The sequence below is a fragment of the Chionomys nivalis genome, chromosome 18 (genome assembly GCF_950005125.1).
Source record: "Chionomys nivalis chromosome 18, mChiNiv1.1, whole genome shotgun sequence".
Taxonomy (NCBI): Eukaryota; Metazoa; Chordata; class Mammalia; order Rodentia; family Cricetidae; genus Chionomys; species Chionomys nivalis.
In genome coordinates, this window is record NC_080103.1 from 5,578,992 (window position 1) to 5,604,708 (window position 25,717).

The following is a 25,717-nucleotide window of genomic DNA, read 5'->3' on the forward strand; positions in this document are numbered from 1 at the left end:
GAAGCTGTTTGTGGACTGAGCCCAGGGATGTAAATCAGTGGTAAATCAAAGCCCTGGACCTCCTAGCACAGCAAAGAAAACAACAGGGGTCAAGGTTCTTAAAAATCGCATGTGCCTGTGTTCACGTGAATGTGTATGTGTGTGTATGTGTATGCATATGTGTATGTGTGCGTGCATGTGTGCATGTGTGTGTATGTGCATGTGTGTGCATACGTGTGCGTGTGTGCATGCATGTGTGTGTCCATGCTGTGCAGAAGCCAGAAGAGGGCACTGGTGTTACAGGTTGGCTGTTAGTCACCAGATGTGGGTGTTGGAAGTAAACTGGAATTCTCTAGAAAAGCAAATGCTTTCTTTATCCACTGAATAACCTCTCTAGTCCTCAAACAGGAAGTTTTTTTTTTCTCCCACACAGGATTCTCTGTGTAGTCCTGGCTGTCCTGGAACTCACTCTGTAGACCAGGCTAGCCTGGAACTCACAGAGATCCGCCTGCCTCCACCTCCCAAGTGCTGGGATTAAAGGCGTACAACAACACACAGGATTCTTACATTTTTGGTTGAGGGCCTAGCCTTTAATGCCTGAGCCATCTCTCCAGCCCGCAAACAAGAATTCTTAAAGCTGCTTATGACTATCTAAAGCTCATGACTGGGGCAGGGAGTGTAGCATAAGCTGTAGTGTCCTTGTCTAACATACGTGAGGCCCTATGTTCAGCACCATAGGAACCAGGTGTGGTGAGACACACTTGTAATCCCAGCACTTTGGGCATAGAAACAAGTTCAACATCACCCTGAGCTACAAAGTGAGTTCAAGATTAACCTGGATCATGAGACTGTCTCAAACGAAGTTGTTGAGACAGAAGGCAAAACGACTGTTGGCCTGTACGGGAATGCCTTTGCACAGCGCCATAAGCTACACCCCTAACAAAGTGACTAAGACGACATTGTGCCCACATTCACAAGAGAGACAGTCAGGGCCGGGAGGTGAAGGCGCACGCCCTTAATCCCAGCACTCTGGATCTCTGTGAGTTCAAGGCCAGCCTGGTGTACGGAGTGAGTTCAGGTCAGGCTCCAAAGCTACAGAGAGAAACCCTGTCTAGAAAAACAAAACAAAACCCAAAACAAACAAACAAACAAAAAAGGTGGGGTGGGGTGGGGGTAGGGAGGGTGGGAGCCGTGGTTGGGAAATTGCTAATCAGTGACATTGAAGATAAGGGTTTTCTGGCTAAAATGTAATCATGACTAGTTCGGTTCAAGTATGCTACAGGACTGGGGAGATGTAACCCCAAAGTGAGCCCAGACCCATTCTAGTTCAAATGCTGAGGACAACAAGATGCCCTGCTGCAAGGGATGGAGAGCCATGCATCTCTGGGAAGTGTCGTTGTAGAAGTAGGGTGATCTCTCTCTCTGGTTATAGTAATGGCTTTTGAGGTATGGCGTTAATAAGGACATTAGCAGATACAGAAGCACTCTAAACAGCACTGGTTCAGGAAAGCAGGTACCAGCTGAAGGGCAGAATCATGAGTCCTTTTGAACTCTTTCCCACGGGCATGTACTAATTGATAAAAATCTCAGGAGATGGGAGTGGTGGCACTTGCCTGTAACCTCTCAAATAGGGAGGCTGAGTCTGAATTTGAGCCCAGTTTGGGTTACCTATTGAGTCCTGGAGCAACAAACTGCTGATAGTGACTGTCTCCCTCACGTCTTCCTAGAGTTTATGGGAAGCTGACATTAGGTCTGACTAGGAAGCACAGCTGATACTCAGCTGCCGCGGGCTTGGTCTCTATACAGTGCAGTAAGCATGGCTGAGGCTCTGCCTCTGTCTTAACCTCTTCAAATTATTACTGTTGTTTTTCCAGATAGGGCCTCACTATGCAGCTCTGGCTGTCCTGGAACTCACTCTGCAGACCAGGCTGACCTCAGAGATCCAGCTGTCTCTGCCTCCGAGTACTGGGATTGAAGGCGCGCATGCACCAACACGCCTGACTTGGAATCATAACGTGATAATAGTGGGAGGTGGGAACTAATTGGAGGAAGCAATCCTGGGTACCCCCTTGAAGAGGACATCCTGTCCTAGTCCGTTTCTCCTGCTTCCTGTTTCCGTGCCCAGAGGTCCGCAGTTCAGGTCTGTCCCACTCAGACCCAAAGCAAAGCCAACGGGCACCAGTTCTCTGAAATCCTGAATCAAAAGAATTCCTTTTCCCTTAAGCTGATTTGTTCAGACTTTGGTCATAGCAGGGAGTGGGGACTCACAAACTTGCTTTGGGAGCTTTCAATAATTCCCCCAAAGCATTATCACCTTGGTCATTTCCTAAAGATAAATAGCATCATGCCCGTAATTCTTTGGAGAGCCTCCCATCCTTCTGCCCTCACCCCCTCCCTGCTGCCGTCAACTGAGGAAGGAGGGAGCGCAAGGAGAAAAGGGCCGGGACTCCGATGAGCGCTCCCAACACACGAGTGCAGCTACACCCTGACCCTCCAGGCCTGAGAGCAGCTGCGTTAGCGAGAGGTGCAGACAAGCTTCCAAACTTGGGATTGCGGCACACGGAGTGACCCAGTGCTTGGGAGATGGAGGCCGGAAAATCAGAAATTCAGGGTTTTCTTGACCACATTGTAAATTCTAGGTCTGCCAGGACTAAATGAAGCACTCTCTCAATGAAATGAAGGGGTGGGGAGGCTGATTCAGCACGGCTTGCCATATTAAACTCGGGAGCTGAGACGCGCGCGCACCAACCTCCCTCCACACAGCCCCAGGTACCTATCCAAGGAGTGCCGGTGACCTCCGCGGACCACTCGCTCCACTGGCCGGTCTCAAGGTCCTCCTTCCCACGGAGCTGCACCACGTGCTGCACTCCTCGCAAGGCATCATGGATGATGCACTGGTGCTGGGCCACCTGGAGCAGAGGACAGACACACGGTGAGTCCCAGCGGCCTGGTGGGGCAGCCCTACAGGGAGAGAGCACCCTTGCCCGCTCCACTTGGCAGACAGGCTCACACCACCCGGGAGGCTCAGTGACATGGAACTGTTCTCAGTCACAGGCTGAAGTCACTGTGGGTTCCAGAACCCTACAAGCTGCAGTCTTGCTTTACATAGAGCCTGTACAGTCCTCACGAGTAGACAGGTCAGGGTCTGGTCTGGCATTATTACCTCATTTTATAAGGACACAGCCAAGACTATGAAGAATAGAAAGGTACGAAGTTAGACCCAGAACCCATTTCTTTTCTAGTGTCCTACTTCCCCAAGGATGTAGGGGACATTTTTCTGTTTAGAAATCGTTTTTCTCTGGGCACTTTAGTAATTAGAGGAGGTGAGGGCGGGAGCACCATCATGGGTTCAAGGCTAGAAGAGAATGATTTACCGGCCACACCGTGAACGTCTTCGACCACACAGGTCGGTATCGAAGCTCAAACTTCAACATGTAGTAGCGTGAGTCCCAGGACTCAGGGTCTTGCCAGCTGACTTTGAGCCAGCGAGGCCTTCCAGGTATGGCGGACACCACAAGATTCACAGGGGGGTCAGGCCGCACTGTGGAGTGGGAACAGGGCTTCTAAGCAGCAGCAAGCATGGTACAGAAGAAACCCTCAAAGGCTCTGCAGACCTGCGCCCCCCCCCCAGGCATACGGCATACACCACTCCCCAGAAATGTTTAAATTGTATCTATTTAAATGGACCCTAGAGGCTTGCGCCCAGTAAGGCAAGAACTCATTCAATGGATCACTCCTATGTTCATCTTGAGAAGACCCCATTCGTTTGTCAGCAGTTAAAAACCCAGTTCCCGAGCCCCTCTGCACACCTCCCCTGCCTCTCCCAGAGGTAGACAGAAGTAGCTGCGGGGATGGGACTTGCTTACCAATTTTTAAACTGTGAAAAGCCACGTTGCTGCTGGACTTGCTTCCAACACTGTTTGAAACGCACAGCGACACTACGTGGTAATTTCTGTCACCCTCTAGGATCTCCACCTGGCAGGAGAAGCTTCTGAACTTCTGAGAATACTGGCAGGGCAACTGGAAGCCACTGTTCGGGTTGGTGGTGTTGCTGTGTGGTACAACAGAAGGGGCACAAACATTCTAGTAAGTTCTGTTCTTTCTCAAGAGAAGTAAGTCTGGCCCAGGATTGAAAGCTTGGGAACTGATGGTTAGCTTCCAGGCTTCTACTCAGCTGAGGTCTGCGCCTATTAGTTTTTCTACACAGGGTTTGTTTTTCTCCCTAGAAAGTGAGAATGCTAATGGCATCAATACCCATCTCATCTGATAAGGTCTAAGGCAGAGCCCAGCCAACGCAGGAGGGGGGAGGGGAGGGACTCTCTAGAGCCTGCTCTGTCCCCCCCCTTCTCCTCTCCCACCTCTCTCTCTCCTCTCTCTCTCTCTCTCTCTCTTTCTCTCTCTCTCTCTCTCTCTCTCTCTCTCTCTCTCCTTCCCTCCCTAGTCAGTGTGAATTACTTCCTGGGTCTTGTCCTTCACACTATAAAGGAAACAAAATCTAATTTAAAAAAAAAAGTCCTTCCCTGTCCCAAGGCTCAAAAGATCTGCCCTCAGGTCATGCAGCAGGCTTTGGATGTGTTCTCAGGTTACCAAAGCTCACAAAATCACAAAACAGAAGGGAGAAGATAGAATAAGAAAGAATTCTGAAGATTGAAGAAGGTCAATAAAGGTCAGACCTTCCACCTGAGACACCCCTCCCCCCACTTCCTCTTTCCCTGCCACCTGAAAACTGGTACCCAACTCTGATTCAGGTGGACCTTGAGACCGCCCTTGCTGGTCACCACACTGGTTCTGTAGTATGGCAGTTCTTCACGTGTGCTGGGGTTTTCCAGGCCCTTCAGTCAGAGACCTGAGACCAGAGAGTACAAAGCCCTGCCCTGGCACACTGCGGCTTCTGATGTAGTGGAGTACAGCCACACTCCCAGTGACTCTGCTCTGGTGCCTGCTCCCCACCACTGCCTGCTCCCATCACTGCTCCCATCACTGCCTGCTCCCACCACTGCCTGCTCCCACCACTGCCTGCTCCCACCACTGCCTGCTCCCGATCACTGCCTGCTCCCACCACTGCCTGCTCCCACCACTGCCTGCTCCCGATCACTGCCTGCTCCCACCACTGCCTGCTCCCATCACTGCTCCCACCACTGCCTGCTCCCACCACTGCCTGCTCCCACCACTGCCTGCTCCCGATCACTGCCTGCTCCCACCACTGCCTGCTCCCACCACTGCCTGCTCCCACCACTGCCTGCTCCCATCACTGCCTGCTCCCGATCACTGCCTGCTCCCACCACTGCCTGCTCCCACCACTGCCTGCTCCCGATCACTGCCTGCTCCCACCACTGCCTGCTCCCATCACTGCTCCCACCACTGCCTGCTCCCACCACTGCCTGCTCCCACCACTGCCTGCTCCCGATCACTGCCTGCTCCCACCACTGCCTGCTCCCACCACTGCCTGCTCCCGATCACTGCCTGCTCCCACCACTGCCTGCTCCCATCACTGCTCCCACCACTGCCTGCTCCCACCACTGCCTGCTCCCACCACTGCCTGCTCCCGATCACTGCCTGCTCCCACCACTGCCTGCTCCCACCACTGCCTGCTCCCATCACTGCCTGCTCCCGATCACTGCCTGCTCCCACCACTGCCTGCTCCCGATCACTGCCTGCTCCCACCACTGCCTGCTCCCACCACTGCCTGCTCCCATCACTGCTCCCACCACTGCCTGCTCCCACCACTGCCTGCTCCCACCACTGCCTGCTCCCGATCACTGCCTGCTCCCACCACTGCCTGCTCCCACCACTGCCTGCTCCCACCACTGCCTGCTCCCGATCACTGCCTGCTCCCACCACTGCCTGCTCCCACCACTGCCTGCTCCCATCACTGCCTGCTCCCGATCACTGCCTGCTCCCACCACTGCCTGCTCCCACCACTGCCTGCTCCCACCACTGCCTGCTCCCATCACTGCTTGCTCCCACCACTGCCTGCTCCCACCACTGCCTGCTCCCATCACTGCTTGCTCTTGCTGCTCTTGTTGGGGCCAGGCTTGGTGATCACAAACACTGACAACCAGGTGACTAACAGCTCTGTGCAATAGCACAGGTACCCTGGGCGGGACAGCAAGGGATTACATAAGGTTACTCAGAATGACACAACTTAAAACATGTATTTGTTTACTTCTGGAATTTCCACTTAATATTCTGGGGCCGTAGTTGACCAATGGCAACTGGGCCCACAGAAGGACCAATAAATAGAGGACCATACTCTGAGCACTCAAATTTTATTACAAATATCTGGATTTAACAGATCAACTCAGGTAGGGAGATCACACTTCTGCCTCCCTGGCTGACACCAGTCCAGGTTCCAACTTCTCGCCTGGATGGGTAGCGGCCCACCTCCCACCCATGACCACTCCCTGTTTTCTGCCTTTATAAGGTTCACAGGGTCAAGGCTTCGATAACAGCCTTCCATCCCACACCCTACCACCCTCACCCCCTGGAGCCATTTGCACTTTCTTTAGGGAAATGCCCCAAACCTTTGGATCTTGATGGAAATTGGGCAGCCCATCCTGAGACTGGGTTCTCTTCCTGACCACCTAGAACCACTAGCTAGACAACTTTAAGCAAATAAATCCACACCACTGAATTCCAGCACCCGTTTCCCATAACCGATGGGTTAGCTAAACTGAATGAAGACATGTCCGGCAGAGGGCTCAGTGCCATCATTCCAGAGGAATTCTTTTATTTATTTATTTTTTTAAATTCTGGAGTGAGGATCAAAGACAAGGCCTTACACAGGTCATGTGACAGGTTTGGAATAACTTTCTACTGCTAAAACATTGGTCCTGGGGCTGGAAAGATGGTTCAGTGGTTAAAGGCACTTGTCGCTCTTGCAGAGGAACCTGGATTCAACTCCTAGCACCCACATGGTGGCTCACATCTGTCTATAACCCCAGTTCCACGGTGAAGAGTTCAAGAATAAGAAAATAAAAATGTAGATTCCAAAAATAAGAATGTAAAAATAGAGATATATAAAGTTATAAGTCTAGGAGAATGAGAACAGAGTGTCGGCAGCTTTCTCAGCAGATCAAGGATCAGTCACTCACAGTGAGCTATTTTCTCAGATGCTTGGGAAGCCTCCATCAGCCGACGTCATTTCATTTTACAACTTGTTCTATTTACAAGGCCAGAGCTTCTACCTGTAACTGAGAGTAGTGTCCTGGCCATCCTTGATGAACGACAGATGTGAACTGAGTTAACCTTTAGGAGACAGAGATGCTGACCTCTGGGTTAGGCACTGTCTCTGTTATGGGAAACTGGCACCATCAAAGGGGAGGCACAGGGCTTCAGTACACACTGCCTGGAGGTACCAGGAGAGACAGTGGACAAGGTAGAAACACGGGTTTGACTAATGAACTCTGATAATGGAGGTTGTAAAGTATGGCGGTCTGTCTGAGTTTTACCATGAAGAACTTCATGCTATCTTCTAAGTTCCCAGCCTAAGAACCAATCATTCTGATTTATCAACCTTCTAGTAGTACTGGCAGTCCCTTTATGACTAATTGCTAAAGACATCTGTTTTTTTGCAATTAGTGACTTTCGCTGTAATCTACTCTAAAACATATTTCATGATAGCTGCCTAGTTACCCATTGACGTTAAAACTCACTCCCCTCCTTAGGGTCTCTGTTGACTGACCCTAGATCATAAAAATTCCTTTGTTCAGAGCTAATGCTTGGTGCCCCTACTATAAAAAGTGGGTTCAGAAACCAGCCTTTTGCCACAGCCTAACGAACACCATCTCTGACTGTGGTCTCAGCTAGCTGATAACCTTCTGTGCCCCGTGGTGTTTTGTTTTGTTTTGTTTTTTATTTTTCACTTTTAAGTTTGCTTCTGGTTTTCCTAGGATCTGGTTTCTGAAATAAAGTTTGCTTCTGGCTTATTAGACTTGGTGGTGTTCTCATCTTTGCGCGACCCCCCCCCCCCCGCGCCATCACTTACATTTTTTTCACAAACAGCACAGCCTTGGTCGTAGGAGAGGGGGTGCTGCTTGGGAACCACTCACAAGTAGCACTTACAAGGGGGTTCTTCCGGGCGCAGGAGAGTTTAGGCTCCTCTGGAGGAACTGAAAGAGAATTCAGCAGAATGAAGGGGGTGCGAGGCTTCCTGGGCACATCTGATACGCACATCACTCCTCCCGCCTGAAGGGGCACCTCGTTCACCCTGGAGCCACAGATAGGGACACACTGGCCAGCAGATCCCCGGCGAGAGAAGAAAGGCACCATCTCCTTTGGGGCTTCTGATAAAGCCGTGGTTCTCAAACTGTGGGTCACAGCCCCTCTGCCAATCCTCTATCTCCAAAAATACTAACATTACGATTCATAACAGTAACAAAGCTACAGCTATGAAGTAGCAACGGAACAACGTTATGGTTGGGGGTTCGCGCAGCATGAGGAGCTGCGTTAAGGGTCTCGGCATCAGGAAGTTGGGAGCACTGCTCTGTGTTAAAGGGTCTCGGCATCAGGAAGTTGGGAGCACTGCTCCAGAGGGTCGAGAAGATGACACAGAACCTTTACCTTTAGCCTCACACAGACTCAGTCAGTCCCTTCAGTTTCCTCACCTGAAGTTATCTGATTTTGACGTAACATGAACAGGGACACTGGAAGGATTACATGAGATGCAAGGGAGAACATGACTGAGGGTAGGGCCTGCACAGAGAGCATGTGCCCTACCGTCTCCACTGGAGGCCAGGGAGTCCCTAGCCTGATAACCCTCGGGGTGTGCCATCTGAGGCTTTCATGTGTGGCTGGGCAGAATTTTCACCCTCACACTCTTAATCTTGTCAACACTTTACACAAACATGATGACGTTCACTTTATTTTGCCAGAGGCATCTGAGGGATGCAGCAGGAGGTGAGCCCGGATGCCTGGCTGCAAGTCCATTACTAATAAATCTGCCAGCCAGAGTCCACCACCAGCCACGTCCTCAAATCACAGGCAGAGCAGTGGCCTCTTTCCCAGAGCAACTAACTTAAAGGATATATCAGGGAGCCTCTCTGGAATGCAGGAGTGTGTTTAAGGACACTGGAGCTGCCATGGAGCCAACTCCAAGGTCACTGAGGACAAAACTCACCATCTACCAGCAAGGGCACAGTCCCAACCAGGTGATCATCCAGGAAGCATGAATAGTTGCCCGTATCGTTGAGCTGCACTGCCCTCAGAAGCAGTGAGTTCCCCGTGGTAGTCCACCGTCTGTGCTGCAAGCCAGAGTACACCCACTGAATGGTGGCATTGCCTTCTGCTTCCTTCCCAGGGCAGATCAGGGTGACGGTGGCTCCGGGCAGGCTAATCACCGTATCGTTTGCCATCTCTGGAGAAGAAAATACACAGAATGAGCCACAGCAACCTGAAAGTGGGACGTTGCTTGTGATTTGGAGAAGTCAAAGGCCTCCCTTGGTCCAGTCTATATCGTTTCTGCCTGGCTTCCCAGACCACCCAGCTGTCTGCGAGAGTGTACCTTCTCAAGCCATGACCCAGCAACCCTGCTCCCTTGATTAGAAAACCCTTCATGGAGACAGCTATGGTGGCACACCTTTAATCCCAGCACTTGGAGGACAGAGGCAGGTGGATCTCTGTGAGATCGAGGCTGAGGTCTCAAATTGGTCTACATAGCAAGTTCTGAGTCAGTCAGAGCTACTCTTGAAAGAGAAAACCAACAAACAAGAGCATGACCCTGCCCACAGAAGGAAGATCCAGATGCTCCGTAGGGCCTAGGGCGCCTTCCATCTATTCCTCGCCTCTGGGCCTCCTCTCGCCACCAACTGGGAAGGTGCAGAGTGTAGCTCTCTCTGCTGTGCTCTGCCTGGGTCCTAATACTCCCCTTCCTTGTCCCACGCCATCTCCACAGCAGAATATCTTGTGTATTTCAGGTCTCAGCCTCACACCCTTCCCTAGTCCTAGCTGGACCTAAGCCCGTATTTGTATCGGCTTCCCCACTCTGTCACCCATCACACAGGTCACACAACCAAATGCAAATCTGTCTTTACCTCAAGACTTTACCACAGAGACAGCAAGATGGTGCAGCAGGTACAGACGCCTGTCATGCAAGCCCGAGGACCTGAGATGGACAAAGAGAAGCAACTCCCAAAGTCGCCCCTGGGCCCATGTGCGCCATGGCTGGCACACACCCCATACACACAATAATATTATTCATGTTTTATTATTAAATAAACAATAAAAATAAGTTGAGCTGTGGTGGTATATGCCTTTAATCCCTGCACTCAAGAGATAGAGGTAGGCAGATCTCTGAGTTCAAGGCCAGTGGCCAGCCTGGTCTACAGAGTAAGTTCCAGGGCAGCCAGGACTACACAGAGAAATCCTGTCTCAAAACAAAATAAAACAAAACACACACAATAAAGAAAAGAAAACTACTCCCTAACTTAAAAAAAAAAAAAGAAAGAAAAAAAAGAAAGACTCCAGGTACCACAAAAACAAGCACCCTTTTATGTGAGTGTCTAGAATAGTGCAAGGCACACAGTGGTCACCCTCTTGCAAACTGACAAAATGCACAAATGAATTCACCTAGGGAAGAATACCAAGCAGGAACCCAGCATGCACAAACGCAAAAGAAGTCTCAGTGTCGCAGGGTGCACATGGGCCCAGTTTATAGGTGGAGACCAACATAGAGAATCAGTATTGGCAAGGAGAAAAGTGCCAAGACTTCGGACAGGCTTCGGACTCTCTGCTCCAACCAGGAATCTAAACACCCACTTATCTTATAAACATCTGGGCACAGCTGTTTTTATTCTAGGAACCAAGTTGGGAAGTAAAAACTAACAACACATCTTTCATTCCCTGAGAAAAGAAAAGCAGGGGCTGCACACGAGGAAAAAAAGAGATTAAAGATTCAAGAAACATTGTCAGGCAGGCACAGTTGGGAGCCTGAGGCAGGGAGAGCGCCAAAGGCTAGCCCGGGGAGTCTCTGCCCACTTAGTCCTTAGTTCAGATTAAGAATTCAGAGAATCTAACATAAAAATGAGACCAAGTGCCTGGTGTAAATTAACCGCACTGGCCAAGGAGACGGGGTCTAGGAAACGTGGCCTTTTCAGGTTAGGCATGTGCGACTCTTCAAACCAAATGTCTAACGTCATATCACCAAGCAGCAGCAACACATCTGGCCAAGTGTAAAACGCCAAAAGAAGACGGTCGTGTAGCTCCTGCGCCACTACAGGACTGCCAGGAACTAACCACACACACACACACACACACACACACACAGACAAGGGGGGTGAGACAGGGACACGGGTCACCCTTTACACAAGACCGCTCAGCGTATACAGAGATCTTTCAGCTGCAGGCCCACTAGCCTGCCATCAGGGTTTCGTGCTCAGAGAAAGTCAAGGGCCAGGGATCTATAGCTCCCAACAGCCAAGGATTCAAAAAAGCCTCCCACTGCCAGAGTGCCTGACCTCATGTCCCTCCGCGTGTTCCAGACACTGTGGATAAACACAAGAGTCTCTCTTTGACCTCCAAAGATTTCTTCCTTGGAAAGAGGTTTTCTCTGTTGCTCGGCCTGTTCTTTCTCACACAAGTAAACTACAACTGTCAAGCCAGGGCCACCTGACTGTCCCCAGCAGCCAGTGGCCATGTTCAAGTACCCTGCATCAGAGAATCAGGGCTTCTGCCTGGCTACACGGATGTCGTTCATGCCTCCTTCCAACTTTACCACCTGGAAGATGGTAGGACACTTTGCTTTTCTCTCTTTACCTCTTGAGTCTAAGACTTTGGCTGGAGAGATGGCTCTGCGGTTAAGAGTACTGGCTGCTCTTCTGAGGACCCAGGTTCTCCTTGCACCCACACAGGGCAGCTCACAACTGCTTATAACTTGAGCCAGTTTCAAATGAACCCCCCCACACACGGTATACATTTATAGACATGTATGCATGAATAAAAATAAAATAAATGATTTTAAAGAAATAGGAGGACACCGTTAATCTTCTTCCTTCTCCATCCTCCTCCTTCCTCCTCCTTCCTCCTTCTCTTTCTCCTCCTCCTCTACCTTCTTCGATTTTTTTAAGACAGTCTCTTTGTGTCCCTGGTTGTCCTGGAACTCAGAGATCCGCCTGCCTTCTCCCTCCAGAGTGCTGGAATCAAAGGCGTGGCCCACACTACCCAGGTTAACCTCTCATAGAGGTAAAGTGGGCCTCTGTGAGCTCTAGAACAGCCAGGGTTTCAAAGTCTCAGACCTTGTCTCACTGAGATAAAATTAAATTAAATTTTTAAAAATAGCAGCTTGTCACCTTGTAGCCAGGTGAGTCTGAGGAGGTTCCCTAGACCTCTCTGGTCCACAGTGAGTAAGGAAGCCTTCCCTGTGCCAACCAGCATTCAAGGTTCCAACACCAGGTTGGGAGGCGGGCATGCCTGGGCACCAGAGAGCCTCTACCTGTGGGAAATGCAGCTTCTGCGGCAGGGTTCACACAGCGCCCACAGCATTACCTGAGTGGTGACACTCAGAGCCACAAGAGCTCAAGCCCTCTGACAGTGTGAGGGAAGGCTTCCCAGAGTCTCCAAAGGCCTTGGTTCTAGCAAACATTCATGCATACTCTTCAATGACATACTCTTAGCATTTCACATTTACACAGGGTACATATGCAAATTAATATGTGCAGTATCCATGAGAGTTATAAAGCATAAAACACCCAGAACGTCCCTCGAAGCTAGCGTAATGGTCTGTCCTGCCCCTTTAAGAGACAAGCCCCCACCTCCTCCCCACAGGCCTCTTCTTTTGTGACCTGACTTGGTCTCTGAGCTTCCTAAATGGTTTCTATGTGATCTGTGCTGTGCTTTTTTCAGTCACGTTTCCACGGCATGTGGGTGTAGTTTACCTCTCTCATCTCAGCGTGGAAGTCCAGTTGTTTCCAGCGCTGTGGTGTTTCTTTGTTTTGTTTTGGTTTGATTTTTCGAGACAGAGTTTCTCTGTGGCTTTGGAGCCTGTCCTGGCACTCGTTCTGTAGACCAGGCTGGCCTCGAACCCACAGAGATCTGTCTCTGCCTCCTGGCTGCTAGGATTAAAGGTGTGTGCCACCACCACCCCACATGCTGTGGTGTTTGAATGAGAATGGCCCCATAGGCTCCTGTGTCTGAGTGCTTGATCTCCAGTTAGTGGAACTGTTTGGAAAGGATCAGAAGGTGTGGCCTTGTTGGCGGAGTTCTGTTACTGAGGGTAGACTGTGAGGTTTCAAAAGCCAACACCGGCCAGGCTCCTCCCTGCCGCCTGCCAATCAGGCTGTGAGCTCTCAGCTACTGCTCCAGCACCACGCTGGTCTGTCACCACACTTCTCACCGTGATGGTCATGGACTCACCCTCTGAAACTGTAAGCAAGCCCCAATTAAATTAAATTAAGCCTCCTCTAAGTCGCCTTAGTCACAGTGTCTTCTCGCAGCAACAGAACAGTAACTATGCAAGCATTTTGTCATAGACAGAGTATGGCTGTTACGGCTCTTACAAGTAACCCTCTGAGCTTCCTAAACAAAATCGCTGGGCTTTGTTTTGTCTTGTGTTTGAGATAGGGTCTCCTGTAGCCCAGGCTGGCCTCAAGCAGCTGGGGATGACCTTGACACAGGGCTCTACCTTCTGAGGGCTAGGATTATAGGCAAGTACTTCCACACCTGGCCTGAACAAGGTGATGTTTAGCTGGCCCAATGACCCACCAAATTACCATATCAATCTTCTCAGCCTTCCATTTTCCATTGGATAAAGCAGCTATAAGGATAAAACTTAGCACAGGCATCAAGTTCATGCATTTATATTCCACATGCAGGAGCTCAGGTAGAAACGCCGACAAGAGAGAGCTCCCTGCTGGCTGAGGGCTCTGCTGCAGAGCCAGCAACAGCCCTCTGCTAGCAGAAGAGAAAACATAATTCACAGGGCAGCCTGGCAGTGCCGGGGCAGAACAGACGCAAAGTCATGTTCACGGAAGTCCAACAGCCATGGACAGCCATGGCCAGCCATGGCCAGCTCATGCTTTCTTTGGCATTTACACACGCCACTGTCCTGAACTAGTCATAAGATGTCTTGGTCAACCACAGGCCACACAGAGAAAGACTCTGTAAGATAATTAGAGTGTTTCGTGGCCAGGGATGTAGCCATCATGAGGTCACACCATACACAATACGTACATGTTTGCAGTGCTGTTGGTGTGCCCCAGCTGCTGAGTCAGATAAAGGTGGTTGGGGATCAGGTCTGGCTGAGTGTAGGCTATGGTGTGTTTACCCCCCATCTCCTTTCCAAGTTTTAGCCAGGCATAGTGCTCTATTGCTACAGAGACTCTTATAAAAGAGAGCATCTAACTGAGGGCCTACTTAAGGTTTCAGAGTTAATCCATTACCATCATACCAGCAGGTCCTGGAGCAGCAGCTGAGAGCTTCCTATACTGACCTGGAGGGGAGGTGGAGGGGCCACACCTGGTGTAGACTTTTGAAGTCTCAAAACCTACCCCTGATGACACAACTTCTCCACCAAAGCCACACCTCCTCCAAGGCCACACCTTAGGAATATGTGTGTGACCCAACCCTTCCCCAGCAGTGCCACTAACTGAAGACTGAGTGTGCAAACACACCAGCCAATGGGGTCATTCTCATTCAAGTTCCACTGCATCTGTAATCCAAGCACTTCTGAGGTGGAGGCAGGGGGACCAGGAGTTCTAGACCCTGCTCACCTATGGATCCAGCCGAAGGCCATCCTGGGTTATCAGAGACTGACTCTGTAAGACAGAAACCGCAGGCCAGCAAAAGGGCTCAGTGGGTAGAAACGCTTGCACAAAGTCCTGACAACCTGAGCTTCATCCCTGGATCCAATTTGGCAGGACAGGACTGACTTCTCAAGGTTTGTCCTTTAGTGTCTACATGTGTGGGTATCTGTGTGCATAAAACATACAATTTAAAAAAAAATAGAGTTGGGGAAATGGCTCCATCTGTATGTTTACCACACAAGCAGGAGGTCTTGAGTTTGATACCCAGCACCCATGTGACAGCTGGGCATGGCAGCAAGAGTCTGTAACCCAGTGCTACGGAGGCAGAAGGAAGAGAACCCCTAGTTAGTCAGCCTCGCTGAATTGGCAAGCTCCAGATTCAGTGAGACAAGCTGTCTCAAAAAACAAGACAGCGAGAGCCAACGAGCTGCCTCAGCTGGGGAAGGCCCTTACTGACAAGCCTGAGAGTCTGGTTTGACCCCTGGAATCCATGTGGTGGAAGGAGAGCCAACTCCTGAAGGCTATTTTCTTGCCTCCATGTTCACGCCACGGGATATGTGCACCCCACACTAAATAAAAACAGACGTGATTTTGTTGTTGTTCTGAGACACGGTTTCTCTGTGTAGCCTTGGCTGTCCTGGAACTTAGTCTGTAGATGAGGTTGGCCTTGAACTCGGAGATCTGCCTGCCTCTGCCTCCCAAGCTCCGGGATTAAAGGTCTACAACATCACTGCATCACTGCCCAGCATTAGATGTAGTTTTGGTTTTTTTTTTTTTTTTTTTTTTTTTTTTTTTTTTTTTTTTTTGGATTTTCGAGACAGGGTTTCTCCATAGCTTTTGGTTCCTGTCCTGGAGCTAGCTCTTGTAGACCAGGCTGGCCTCGAACTTACAGAGATCTGCCTGCCTCTTCCTCCCGAGAGCTGGGATTAAAGGCGTGCGCCACCACCGCCCGGCTAGATGTAGTTTTTTTAATGAAAAATAAATTAATAAGGTGAAAAGTAACTAAAGAAAACACCCTACGCCACCCTCTGGCCTCCACATGCATGTGCACACATACTATTTTAAATAAGATAAAATTCTACTATAAAACAATGTCATGTTATGCTTGCAGGAGACACATCTGCTTACCGCATCTCTTGATACTATCAAGAGACTACGTCAGGTGATTGGCACATAATTTCTAGGATTGTGCAACTCTATCTGCTCATCAACAAAACCATCAGACATTTCAGAACATGTCCCCATTATCAAGTGCTCATAACCGCATACACAGGTTCATAAACTACATATACATGGCATATGTAGGCCATGGCTACAAGACTGTAAGCTCCAGCAAACACAATGGGTGCCTGTTAGATGCCTGTCTGGGATAGGACTCTCACAGGCAGGTCTCCCCACCGCACTTCCAGGAGGACCAGCGGTGGATGACAAAGTGGCCCACCTTCTTGAGGTGCAGCGGGCAGATCCTGCACTGGGGACCAGTCAGGAGCAGCAGCAGCAGAATGGGTGTGGGGGAAGGGAGCTCTCTCCTGTTTCTGTCCTTGTCAGTTCCAGGAAAAACATTGCTCTGGCCTCTTCCCTGTCCCTTTTCCTTCCAACAGAAACCTTTGCCTGCTGGGTGAGCAGCTCGCTTACCGCACTTGCAGACAATGGTTAATATATTTAGGCAACTTGGAGAAACACCAACCCCTTCCCCAGAACCTTTATTTTCTCCTCCACAAAAGCAGGGCAGATGTAAGGAGCGACATAATGGCCACTTCCTCTGCCAAGAAACCTGACTAATGGTCTCCTGCGTCTTTAAGCCCAGCCACTGCATTTTCCTTTTTTTTTTTTTTTTTTTTAAAATCAGGAACAATTCATTATAAAACACCCATCTGTAAGTGGTGCCAGACAACCCTGCTTCAAAACATACTTCTTCTGGGACCATGAAAAAGGCTGTGTGAATTGTGATTTCAGAAGCATGTCATACCTGACGACCAAAAGACGCTCTTACTGAGGAGGCCGGGACAAAAGAGCCTACTGCCAGTCTAAGGGGTAGCCTGACCTCCCCACGCCACCAATGCTCTGCCTCCCGACCCAGCTCAGCCAGTGCCCAGGTCATGGACAGTGTTGCGGCATCCTCGGTGGTGGCTTTTTGAAGGGGAGGAAGTGATGGTCTTGGAAGCATCCTCCCTGGACCTCTGTCTGCCTAGCCAGAGGATGGACTACCAGTGAGTTCTTCCCCTTCCCTTTAACTTCCAGTCAGCTTTGCTCACGCTCGCTCCTCACTAAACTTCCCAAACTGGCCTTGAATCCCTGGCTAAAGAGATCCGTCTGCTTCAGCAGGAGCTGGGACAATGGGCATAACCTGACTTTTCCAGGTTTTAAAGTTCTACCAGTGTCTTGCCTTACTCTTTCATATTTTTTTTCTTTAAACAAAGACACATTGGGCTGGAGAGATGGCTCAGAGGTTAAGAACATTGCCTGCTCTTCCAAAGGTCCTGAGTTCAATTCCCAGCAACCACATGGTGGCTCACAACCATCTGTAATGGGGTCTGATGCCCTCTTCTGGCCCGCAGGCATACACACAGACAGAATATTATATACATAATAAATAAATAAATAGACACATTACTGGGTGGTGGTGGCACACACCTTTAATCCCAGCACTCGAGAAGCAGAGGCAGGCGGATCTCTGTGAGTTCGAGGTCAGCCTGGTCTACAAGAGCTAGAATTAGATGGCCTCAAAGCTACAGAGAAACCCTGTCTTGAAAAACCAAAAAAAAAAAAGAAAGAAAGAAAATAAAAGAAAAAAAAGAAAAAAGGAAAGAAAAGAACCAAAAGCACATTAAACTAATCTGGGTTATTAGGTGTTGAGGGGTGTGGCATGTGCGGAGTGACGGTGACAGAGTGGAGTCAAACACTTTCAGACTGGAGTGTCCACCCCACCTTTGTATGTAGTAGCTCTTTTCAGACTGCACCCCAAGCCCACCCTTCCCAGCAGGTTTGACTCCCCAGGGGAAACAGCCCCCATTTTCCCCATCTGAGCATCTCATCCTAGGAAGGTGACCAGGCCTCTGCCTGAGTAGGCCTCACTGGAGGTGGGTAGGTACCCGGGGAACACCCTTCCTGTGAGATTGCCCGGTGACCATAGGCTCCTCCCAAACCCGGAAGGCAGTGCCGGGTGTGGTGCTGCTCCACAGACTGAAATTCTGTAAAGAGCACACAGCATCTGCCCTTAAGCAATAGCTCAGCCTGGGAGAGTCACGCAGCAAGGTTGTGCCTGTCTCCTGAAGAATTCAAAAACTTCTGTGCAGCACAACACGTAAGACCACAGGTTCCCTGAGGAGAGAGAACCGGCAGCTACCGGACACCTGCTCTGAGCCGCGCCATCTCCACCTCTTCCATACCACTATCTTGTTTAACCTCCAGTTTCCTTAAAACGACCCCTAATCCAGCTACACTGAAATAAAATGTTCCTGATGCTGAGACCAGAGGAGAGAGAAGTCGTTTGTTCTAAGGGGCAAAGAGAAACTTGAGAAATCGCCAGGAGTTTGATAAGCAGACGCCAGAATATCAGCTCACAGAAAGAAACAGTACATCTAAGCAGTGTGAGTCCTGGGGGTGGCTGGGGTCTGAAGCTTCCTTATACAGCAAGGAAGCAAGGGAGCCCCACAGGGAACGGGGAGTGGGGTGCGTAAGTAGCCTCCAAGAGGCTCAGCACTGGCCCTGCTGGCAAGGACGCCCCGGCTAAGATACAAAACGTTCAAGCTTGGTGCCATCCTGCCTCACACGCCAGCAGCCACATTTTTTTTTCCTGTTTCTTCAATAACCTTGAGAAGTAACCAGCTCCCCACACCCAGCTCCTAGAGCATCGCGAGTACCACAGGCAGGAGGAAGGAGAAGCAGCCAAGGAGTGGTCTTCCTGGGCTTGCCAAGGTGTGTCACATGCAGAAAGGGACCCTTCATCCCAGGCTCTTGACACTTGACAAGACATTGCAGGGAGGACAGAAAGACAGAAGTTGGGAGTAAAATCAGGAAAGAAGGCAGAATGCCCCTGCCAATCTCCCAGAGTGTGGCCTTGCCCGTCAGGGGCACTGGGTGTTTGACCTAGCCGTAAGCTTAGCTGCCGGCTGGCTGGTTGGAGTTAGGCTTCCATAGTGCCTTGCCTGGCCTTGCCCATTTTTGAAACAGGTTCTTGTTATGTGTCTCTGGTTGACTTAGAACTCATAAAGACTAAGCTGCTGTCCCCAAAGTGATAGTCATCCTCCTGCCTCAGACTTCAAGGGGCTGAAGTTATAAGCATGTAGTACCCATGAGTTACAGGGAGTGTGGGTACTCCTGGCAGGACCCACTTGCCTTCTTTGAGCAAAATGAGTTCAGACTGTGGTCAGGAGGCCTCCGGGAGTTCCTCTCCTGAAGTCTGGTACCCATCCCTTCCCAGAGGGCAGGAAGCAGCTCTGTTTCCCATGGGCAATGCCCAACTTGAAACATACACTTCATCTGTGGATGGTTTTCAGGTGACCACTGGGTCGGGGGATGGTTGATGGTCAGGTCACCCCAGGGGCCTCAGAATGATACTTTTCCCTCCCTGGACAGCTCTAGAGCAGGGAAATTTCCTCTGGAACCAGACCTGTGTGGCCTCCATCAGCCTACTCTCTGGGGCACTAGCCCCACCACCACACCGACACCCCAGCTCTGGAAAGTGGAGTTCTCCTGCAGCACGACCTCAGGTCTGGTTCCAGAAAGCCAGAGCTCTGCTGGTGCTCTTGCCCCGCTCCTCGTCCCCGCTCCTGTAAACTTGCAAATGTCAATAGCCAGAGAGAAGTATGCACACGACGACATATTTCTCAATTTCTCCCGAAGCTACAGCTGCTCTTGCCAGTAAAAACAAGTTCAGCTTCCTGACCCTGTTTATGTAAGCAGTAAACCGACTGCCGGCCTGTCACGGAGGACAAGGGCTTAGCATGTGCCTGCTAATCCCATCCCACTGCCCCACCTCAGGCAGCCCTGGGTGGCCTCCAGCCTCTTGGGTGTGGGACCCAACACTGAAAGTCCTCTAGAGGCACTAAAGCATTTGATCTGCAGGGCGTGGGCGCACAACTGGACAGCGTCAGAGAGTGAGAGACTTTGGAGCAGTCGGTCCTAAATGGGACACCTTCATGAAAGCCCTCCCCTCCGGGCTCAGGGAGCTGTGCAGAAAGGAAGTGGAGAGGGGAAGAGCCGGAGGGGACAGATAACTCCAAGGAGACAGTGCAGTCTGGACACAGCGGACTGAGGCACTGCTGAACTCACGGAGACTGCGGCAGCAGGCACAGGCCAGCATGGGGCCAAGCCTGATAGGTCCCAGTGCTGGAGTGCTGGGAGGGGAAAGTGGACCGGACTCCTGCCTCCGGTACCCTCTTGCAAAGGAAAAACTAGTCTTCTCCAGGGGAGTCTCGTTGGGATATTAACCACACCTCAGGACAGGTCCACGCTCAGCAATAGATAACACAAGATGAGGCCCGGCGGTGGTGGTGCACGCCTTTAATCCCAGCACTTGGGAGGCAGAGGCAGGCGGATCTCTGTGAGTTCAAGACCAGCCTGGTCTACAAGAGCTAGTTCCAGGACAGGCTCCAAAACCACAGAGAAACCCTGTCTCGAGCCGGGCGGTGGTGGCGCACGCCTTTAATCCCAGCACTTGGGAGGCAGAGGCAGGCGGATCTTTGTGAGTTCGAGACCAGCCTGGTCTACAAGAGCTAGTTCCAGGACAGGCTCCAAAATCACAGAGAAACCCTGTCTCAAAAAACCAAAAAAAAAAAAAAAAAAAAAAAAAAAAAAAAAAAACAAGATAACACAAGATGAACTCTTTGTCTTACATAGTTAGCTCTGCTTGAGGTTTTTGGCTTTGTTTTGTTTCTTATTGGTTTCATGCTTCCATATTTGGTTTCTGATTTTGTGTTTTTGAGATTTTGAGTGTGCATTGTTTTTGTTTTGTTTTCTTGGTTATTTGTTTTGTTTGTTTGGGCTTTCTTGGCTTTTGTTTGTGTGTGTATTTGTTTGTTTGTTTGTGACAGGGTTCTCTGTGTAGCCCTGGCTGTCCTGGAATTCACTCTGTAGACCAGGCTGGCCTCGAAGTCGGAGAGATCCGTCTGCCTCTTCCTCCCCAGTGCTGGGATTAAAGGCTACCACCACCTGGCAGGTGATTTGCTTTTTAAGGAGGGAGGAGAAAAAAGGGAGTTAGGTGGGTAGGAGGATCTGAAAGTGGCCCGGAAAGAGGAAAAGCATGATCAGATATATTGTATGAAAACATTCTTTTTTCAATCAAAACAAAAAAAGGAAAAGGGTCAGAGCAACAGAAAAAAAAAATAAAAGGAAGGTAGGAGTGGAGGAGTTGGTAGGTGACTGGGGTGCCAGCAGGCTGTGGGCAACTCACGTTCAAGCAGAAGCAAATGCAAACTTAGGTCTCAAGGGGTTAGGCACACACCCCCTCCCACAGTGTTCCCATCTGTCCTTGCATTTTTCACACTAAGGCTAGAACCCATCACCCATCTTTCGGCGTGATGACATTTAAGCCATCTTTATGGAATATTCGCTGCATGCTGGGTGTTTCTCCGAGCTCTCAGAAGGCCTGTAGGGCAAGGGGGTGCCATCCATACCATCCCCATCCCTGGTCACACTGTTGAGGCAGCGAGGATCAGAGAAGGTAAGGAACCAAGCAAGGAATAGTACAGCGTATAAACCCAACACTCAGGAGGCCCAGGGAGGAGAATTACGAGTTTAAGTCCAGGCTGGGAAACATAGTTAGGACCTGTCTCAAAAAATGAAATAGGATTAAGGAATTGGCCCCAAATCATCCCACTGCTAGTGAGCGGGACATACACACTAGGCATGGGGGGGCAGTCATCCTCCCACCGTACCCCAGGGGCTTCTCTCTGACCCCAACACACACACCCCTAATCTCCCCTCCCCTGTCAGCTCTCCTCACACCTTCCCAGCTTCGGCATCTGTGCAGGCCTGAGTTCTAAGGAAGCTGGTGGGGGAGGCCTTTTGTGCGCCACACCAAGCGGACCCTGGAGTGGGGCTCAGGCTCTCTCTCCCTGCCCTGTACTAACAGCGACTGTGCGATGCCCCCCCCCCTTCTACCTCTGGATCTCCTGCTCGACCTAGTTGCCCCACACCTGCGCCTCTTGATTTCTCTAAGACACACATGCCAAGAGAGGCTTTTATGGCCCACAGATCACAGCCAGACAATACTTCCAGGCTCTGTGTCATAGTTCATACCCCCGACCTGAGTCAGCTCCCAGATGCTTCTCAAATGAATGGCTTCTGGCAGGACACCAGCCCTGCTGCCCACTAATGGGCTGTACTCCTTGTACCTGCTTGTATTTGCCTTGTGTTTGGCAGAGTCAGTATTTACCTTGGCTGGCTAGGCCTTCCTCCCATCTACCCAGTGGACCATACCCCCATGGGAGGGAGGCCTGTGAGAGAAACTCCTCTGGTCCCACCGAAAAGTAACTCTGGGTGGGTTCTGACTCAGGCCCACGGTGTGACCAGCTCCAAAACAGAAAAACACTGGGTCCTCCCAGGCTTCATCAGAGAAAATCACAAGGCCCCAGGCCAGGAAGGTCTGGGCAGGCTATCTCTCCAAGACTATGAACTAACTAGAGGAAAGATATCTGAGGAGAGCAGTCGCTGCCACATCCCCACCTGAGGCATATTAAGGGATGAAGAACTCAGAGGCCAGGGGAGGCCCTGGCACTACTTCCCCCTCACAGGGCCTCTGGGGACTTTGTCTAGAAAGCCACTGTGGGGAGGAGCTGCATCAGGAAGCAGATGCTGGGACAGGCACCACTCAAGGCCTAAGGAGGCCTGCTGCTCGCTCCACAGAGAGTCAGACCCAGAAGTCTCAGCGTGGTTAAAACTAAGTCCTGGGCTCGCAGCTCTCGGTCCACGTCCACCCGGCGACAGCTCTCAGCTTTCACAGGTTCCCGGGCCTCGGTCCCTGTCAGCCTTCCCAGCAGTACATTAAAGGGCTCTTCCAATTCTGACAAGTCAGGGTTTTCAGATTTCTGGAGGGTGGGAAGAAAGTGGTAAGGAGGAACCTTATGTACCTCCCTAAGGCCATCCCAAGGTAAATCCACCAACCCCACCCCCCCAGCCCCCACACCCACCCCTTTTGGAAAGAGGAAGCCAGCTCTAGAGATAGGAGTGCCCTTGAAGGGGAAGTCTCTGCTCAGACTGCAGTTTCTGCTGAAGGGCTTTGTCTCCCATCAGCTCCAGAAAGCTCCCTCAGGGTTGCAGGCTCCCCTCACCTCCAGGGCCCCACGGACCCCACAGAGTAGTCCTGTAGGCTGACAATAACACTCAGTCCAGCTCAGAAAATACACAGCATGGGACTGTCAAAAAACAAAACTCTTGTAACATCCAGGATGGAGTTACACAATGGCTGTGGATTTCTGTCCAGTGTGTGGTCCTGGAAAACCCTGGGCCCAAGGTTAGGAAGGATAATAGCCAAGCAGCCTTAGAAGGTGGTGATGGAGGGCTGGAGAGATGGTTCAGAGGTTAAGAGCACTGGCTGCTCTTCCAGAGGTCCTGAGTTTAATTCCTAGTAACCACATGGTGGCTCACAACCATCCTTAATAGGACTTGATGCCCTCTTTTGGCCTGCAGGCAAAGCACTCATATACATAAACTAAAAATAATTTTTTTTTAAAAGAAGGTGGTGGTGGCTAAGATAGACACTGACCACAACACACTGTGCTGGGGACAGTTGGGTCCTCATCAAGGACAGAGGCCTTCTAATGGGCTGCCAGATGGAACCTATTTAGGAAGGAACATAGGCAAAGTCACAGATAAAACGTCCTCACCATGTTGTGGGATATTTTACCATACTGCATGAAGATGTGTTGCTGTTTTACCTTGCCTGCCGAAGGCACTTGGTTTAATAAAGTGCTGAGCAGCCAATAGCTGGGCAGGAGAGAATAGGCAGGACATCTGGTCAGAGATAGGAACTCGGGGATGAAAAGAGGTGGATTCACCAGTGAGACACATGGAAAGTCAGAAGTACATAATGGAGAAGAGGTAATGAGCCACGTGGCAGAATGTAGATTAAGAGAGACAGGTTAATTTAAGTTATACATTAACTTAGTTGGGGATGAGCCTAAGCTAAGGCCGAGCTTTTACAATTAATAAGAAGTCTCTGTCATTATTTGAGAGTTGGAGGTCCCAAAAGAAAGACCAACAACAGCCCCTTCCCTCAGTGGCCCTCCCTTCTACGGAGCCTCTGCAGGCCCGGCTGTGCTCCATCCACAGTCTCCAAACAAGGGAGTTAGCAGTGTTTCTGAGCACGGTGGCTGTGACACTCCATAACCTCCATTGATCTGAAGGTGGAGCCTCTGCCCAGCTCCCTTGGTCTGCTGACCTGGGGCCTGTTGTTGTTTCCCCAAGATGCTACAAGGACAGAGGGAGCCACAGCTCAGTGTCCATCTCCAGAGTCCCCTCCGATCCAACCCCATTGCAAGATAGATATACACCGGGCATTTCCCTTTCTTCCTGTTATTTCATAAAAAGAAAAGAAGGAAGGGCTGGAGAGATGGCTCAGAGGTTAAGAGCATTGCCTGCTCTTCCAAAGGTCCTGAGTTCAATTCCCAACAACCACATGGTGGCTCACAACCATCTGTAATGGGGTCTGGTGCCCTCTTCTGGCCTTCAGGCATACACGCAGACAGAATACTGTATACATAATAAATAAATATTTAAAAAGTATTTTAAAAAAAAAAGAAGGAAACAAAAGGTCACCAGGTTGTAGGTCTTCAATAAAGAACAATATTGGGGGGCACAAGAAAAAGCCTTGGGGTCAGGAAGATGGCTCAATCAGTAAAGTGTTTGCATAAGGACATGAGTTTCGATCCCCAGAAGCGACATAAAAAGCCAGCAAGGTGACATGTACCTGCAACCCCAGCACTGGGTGGGGGATACCTGAAGCTCATGGGCCCAGTCAGCCCAGCAGAACTGAGTTTGGGTTCAGTGAACCACCACCTCAAAAAAGGTGCAAAATCAGCCAGGCGTGGTAGTGCAGCACTCGGGAGGCAGAGGCAGGCGGATCTCTGAGTTTGAGGTTAGCCTGATCTACAAAGCTGTTTCCAGGACAGCCAGGGCTATGCAGATAAATCCTATCTCAAAAAACTGAAATAATAATAATAGTAAATGTGTAAAATCATTGAGGAAAGACACATACCAGTCCATCTTTTACATGCACAACTGTACACATTTCTGCACACATATGTGCACACACCTACAGTAACATCTACCACACAACAAACACACACACACTTAAACAACAACAAAGGATCGCATTTATAACAGCAGCACTTAGGAGGCCAAAGCAGCATGGATTACAGTGTGAGATCCAGTCCTTAAAAAAACACAAAAGGGCTCCTCCCCCAACCCTCAGGTGCTTCTGCAGCTACCTTTGGTTCTGCGTGGTTCTGTGAGTACATCTGTGAGGATTCAAGAACAGCTGGATTTCTGCTCTTCCAGAATCCTAACTCACCACCACCACACAGCTGCATACAGGTTTCCAAGTCCCCACCACACCCTATGTCCCTCACTCTACGTGTGAGTTTATGTGCACACACCCACTCCCCGTCACCAGAAAGGAACAGTGGGACACCTGCTGTTGGTGGAATTGAGGTGTCCGGCTCTGCGGCCCCAACTCAGCCTCTTTATGATAAGTCCCAGCGGGGCTCCAAAAGCAAGAACATTGCATTACAGAACAGTAATGCTCCTTGAGCTCCAACGTTTATACTAATAAAAAGGCGGACTGTGGCCACACGCTTTCCCTAAAGCCAGCAAAGGAACAAGGATAGCATGGTCAGTCTATAAAGTAAGTTCTCTGTCTGTTTAGACATCGAGGATTTCATGTTGGCCTTGCTATGCAGCTAAAGATGACCTTAAACTCCTGATCCTCTGTCCCCATCTCCTGAGTGCTGAGATTATAGTCACGTGCTCCTGCATTGGCTCTACAGTGTGTGACAAGCTAG

General features: G+C 50.3%; 1 protein-coding gene across 2 annotated transcripts in view; it reads right to left on the minus strand.

The window, feature by feature from the left end:
* The window catches only part of Il6r (interleukin 6 receptor), a 49,419-nt gene that overhangs the window by 12,499 nt on the left and 11,203 nt on the right, over positions 1 to 25,717 (minus strand). The window contains exons 1-7 of one of the 2 annotated variants that reach the window (XM_057794144.1): positions 22,093 to 22,113; positions 10,011 to 10,081; positions 9,098 to 9,334; positions 7,967 to 8,090; positions 3,846 to 4,030; positions 3,354 to 3,520; positions 2,753 to 2,888 (exon numbers count right to left, since the gene is read on the minus strand). In XM_057794144.1, the coding sequence (XP_057650127.1) occupies positions 2,753 to 2,888; positions 3,354 to 3,520; positions 3,846 to 4,030; positions 7,967 to 8,090; positions 9,098 to 9,332 (847 nt within the window). In that variant the 5' untranslated portion in view covers positions 9,333 to 9,334; positions 10,011 to 10,081; positions 22,093 to 22,113. Of the gene's footprint in view, positions 1 to 2,752; positions 2,889 to 3,353; positions 3,521 to 3,845; positions 4,031 to 7,966; positions 8,091 to 9,097; positions 9,335 to 10,010; positions 10,082 to 22,092; positions 22,114 to 25,717 lie in introns of those variants that run through there. The other variant, XM_057794143.1, reaches the window with a different exon arrangement.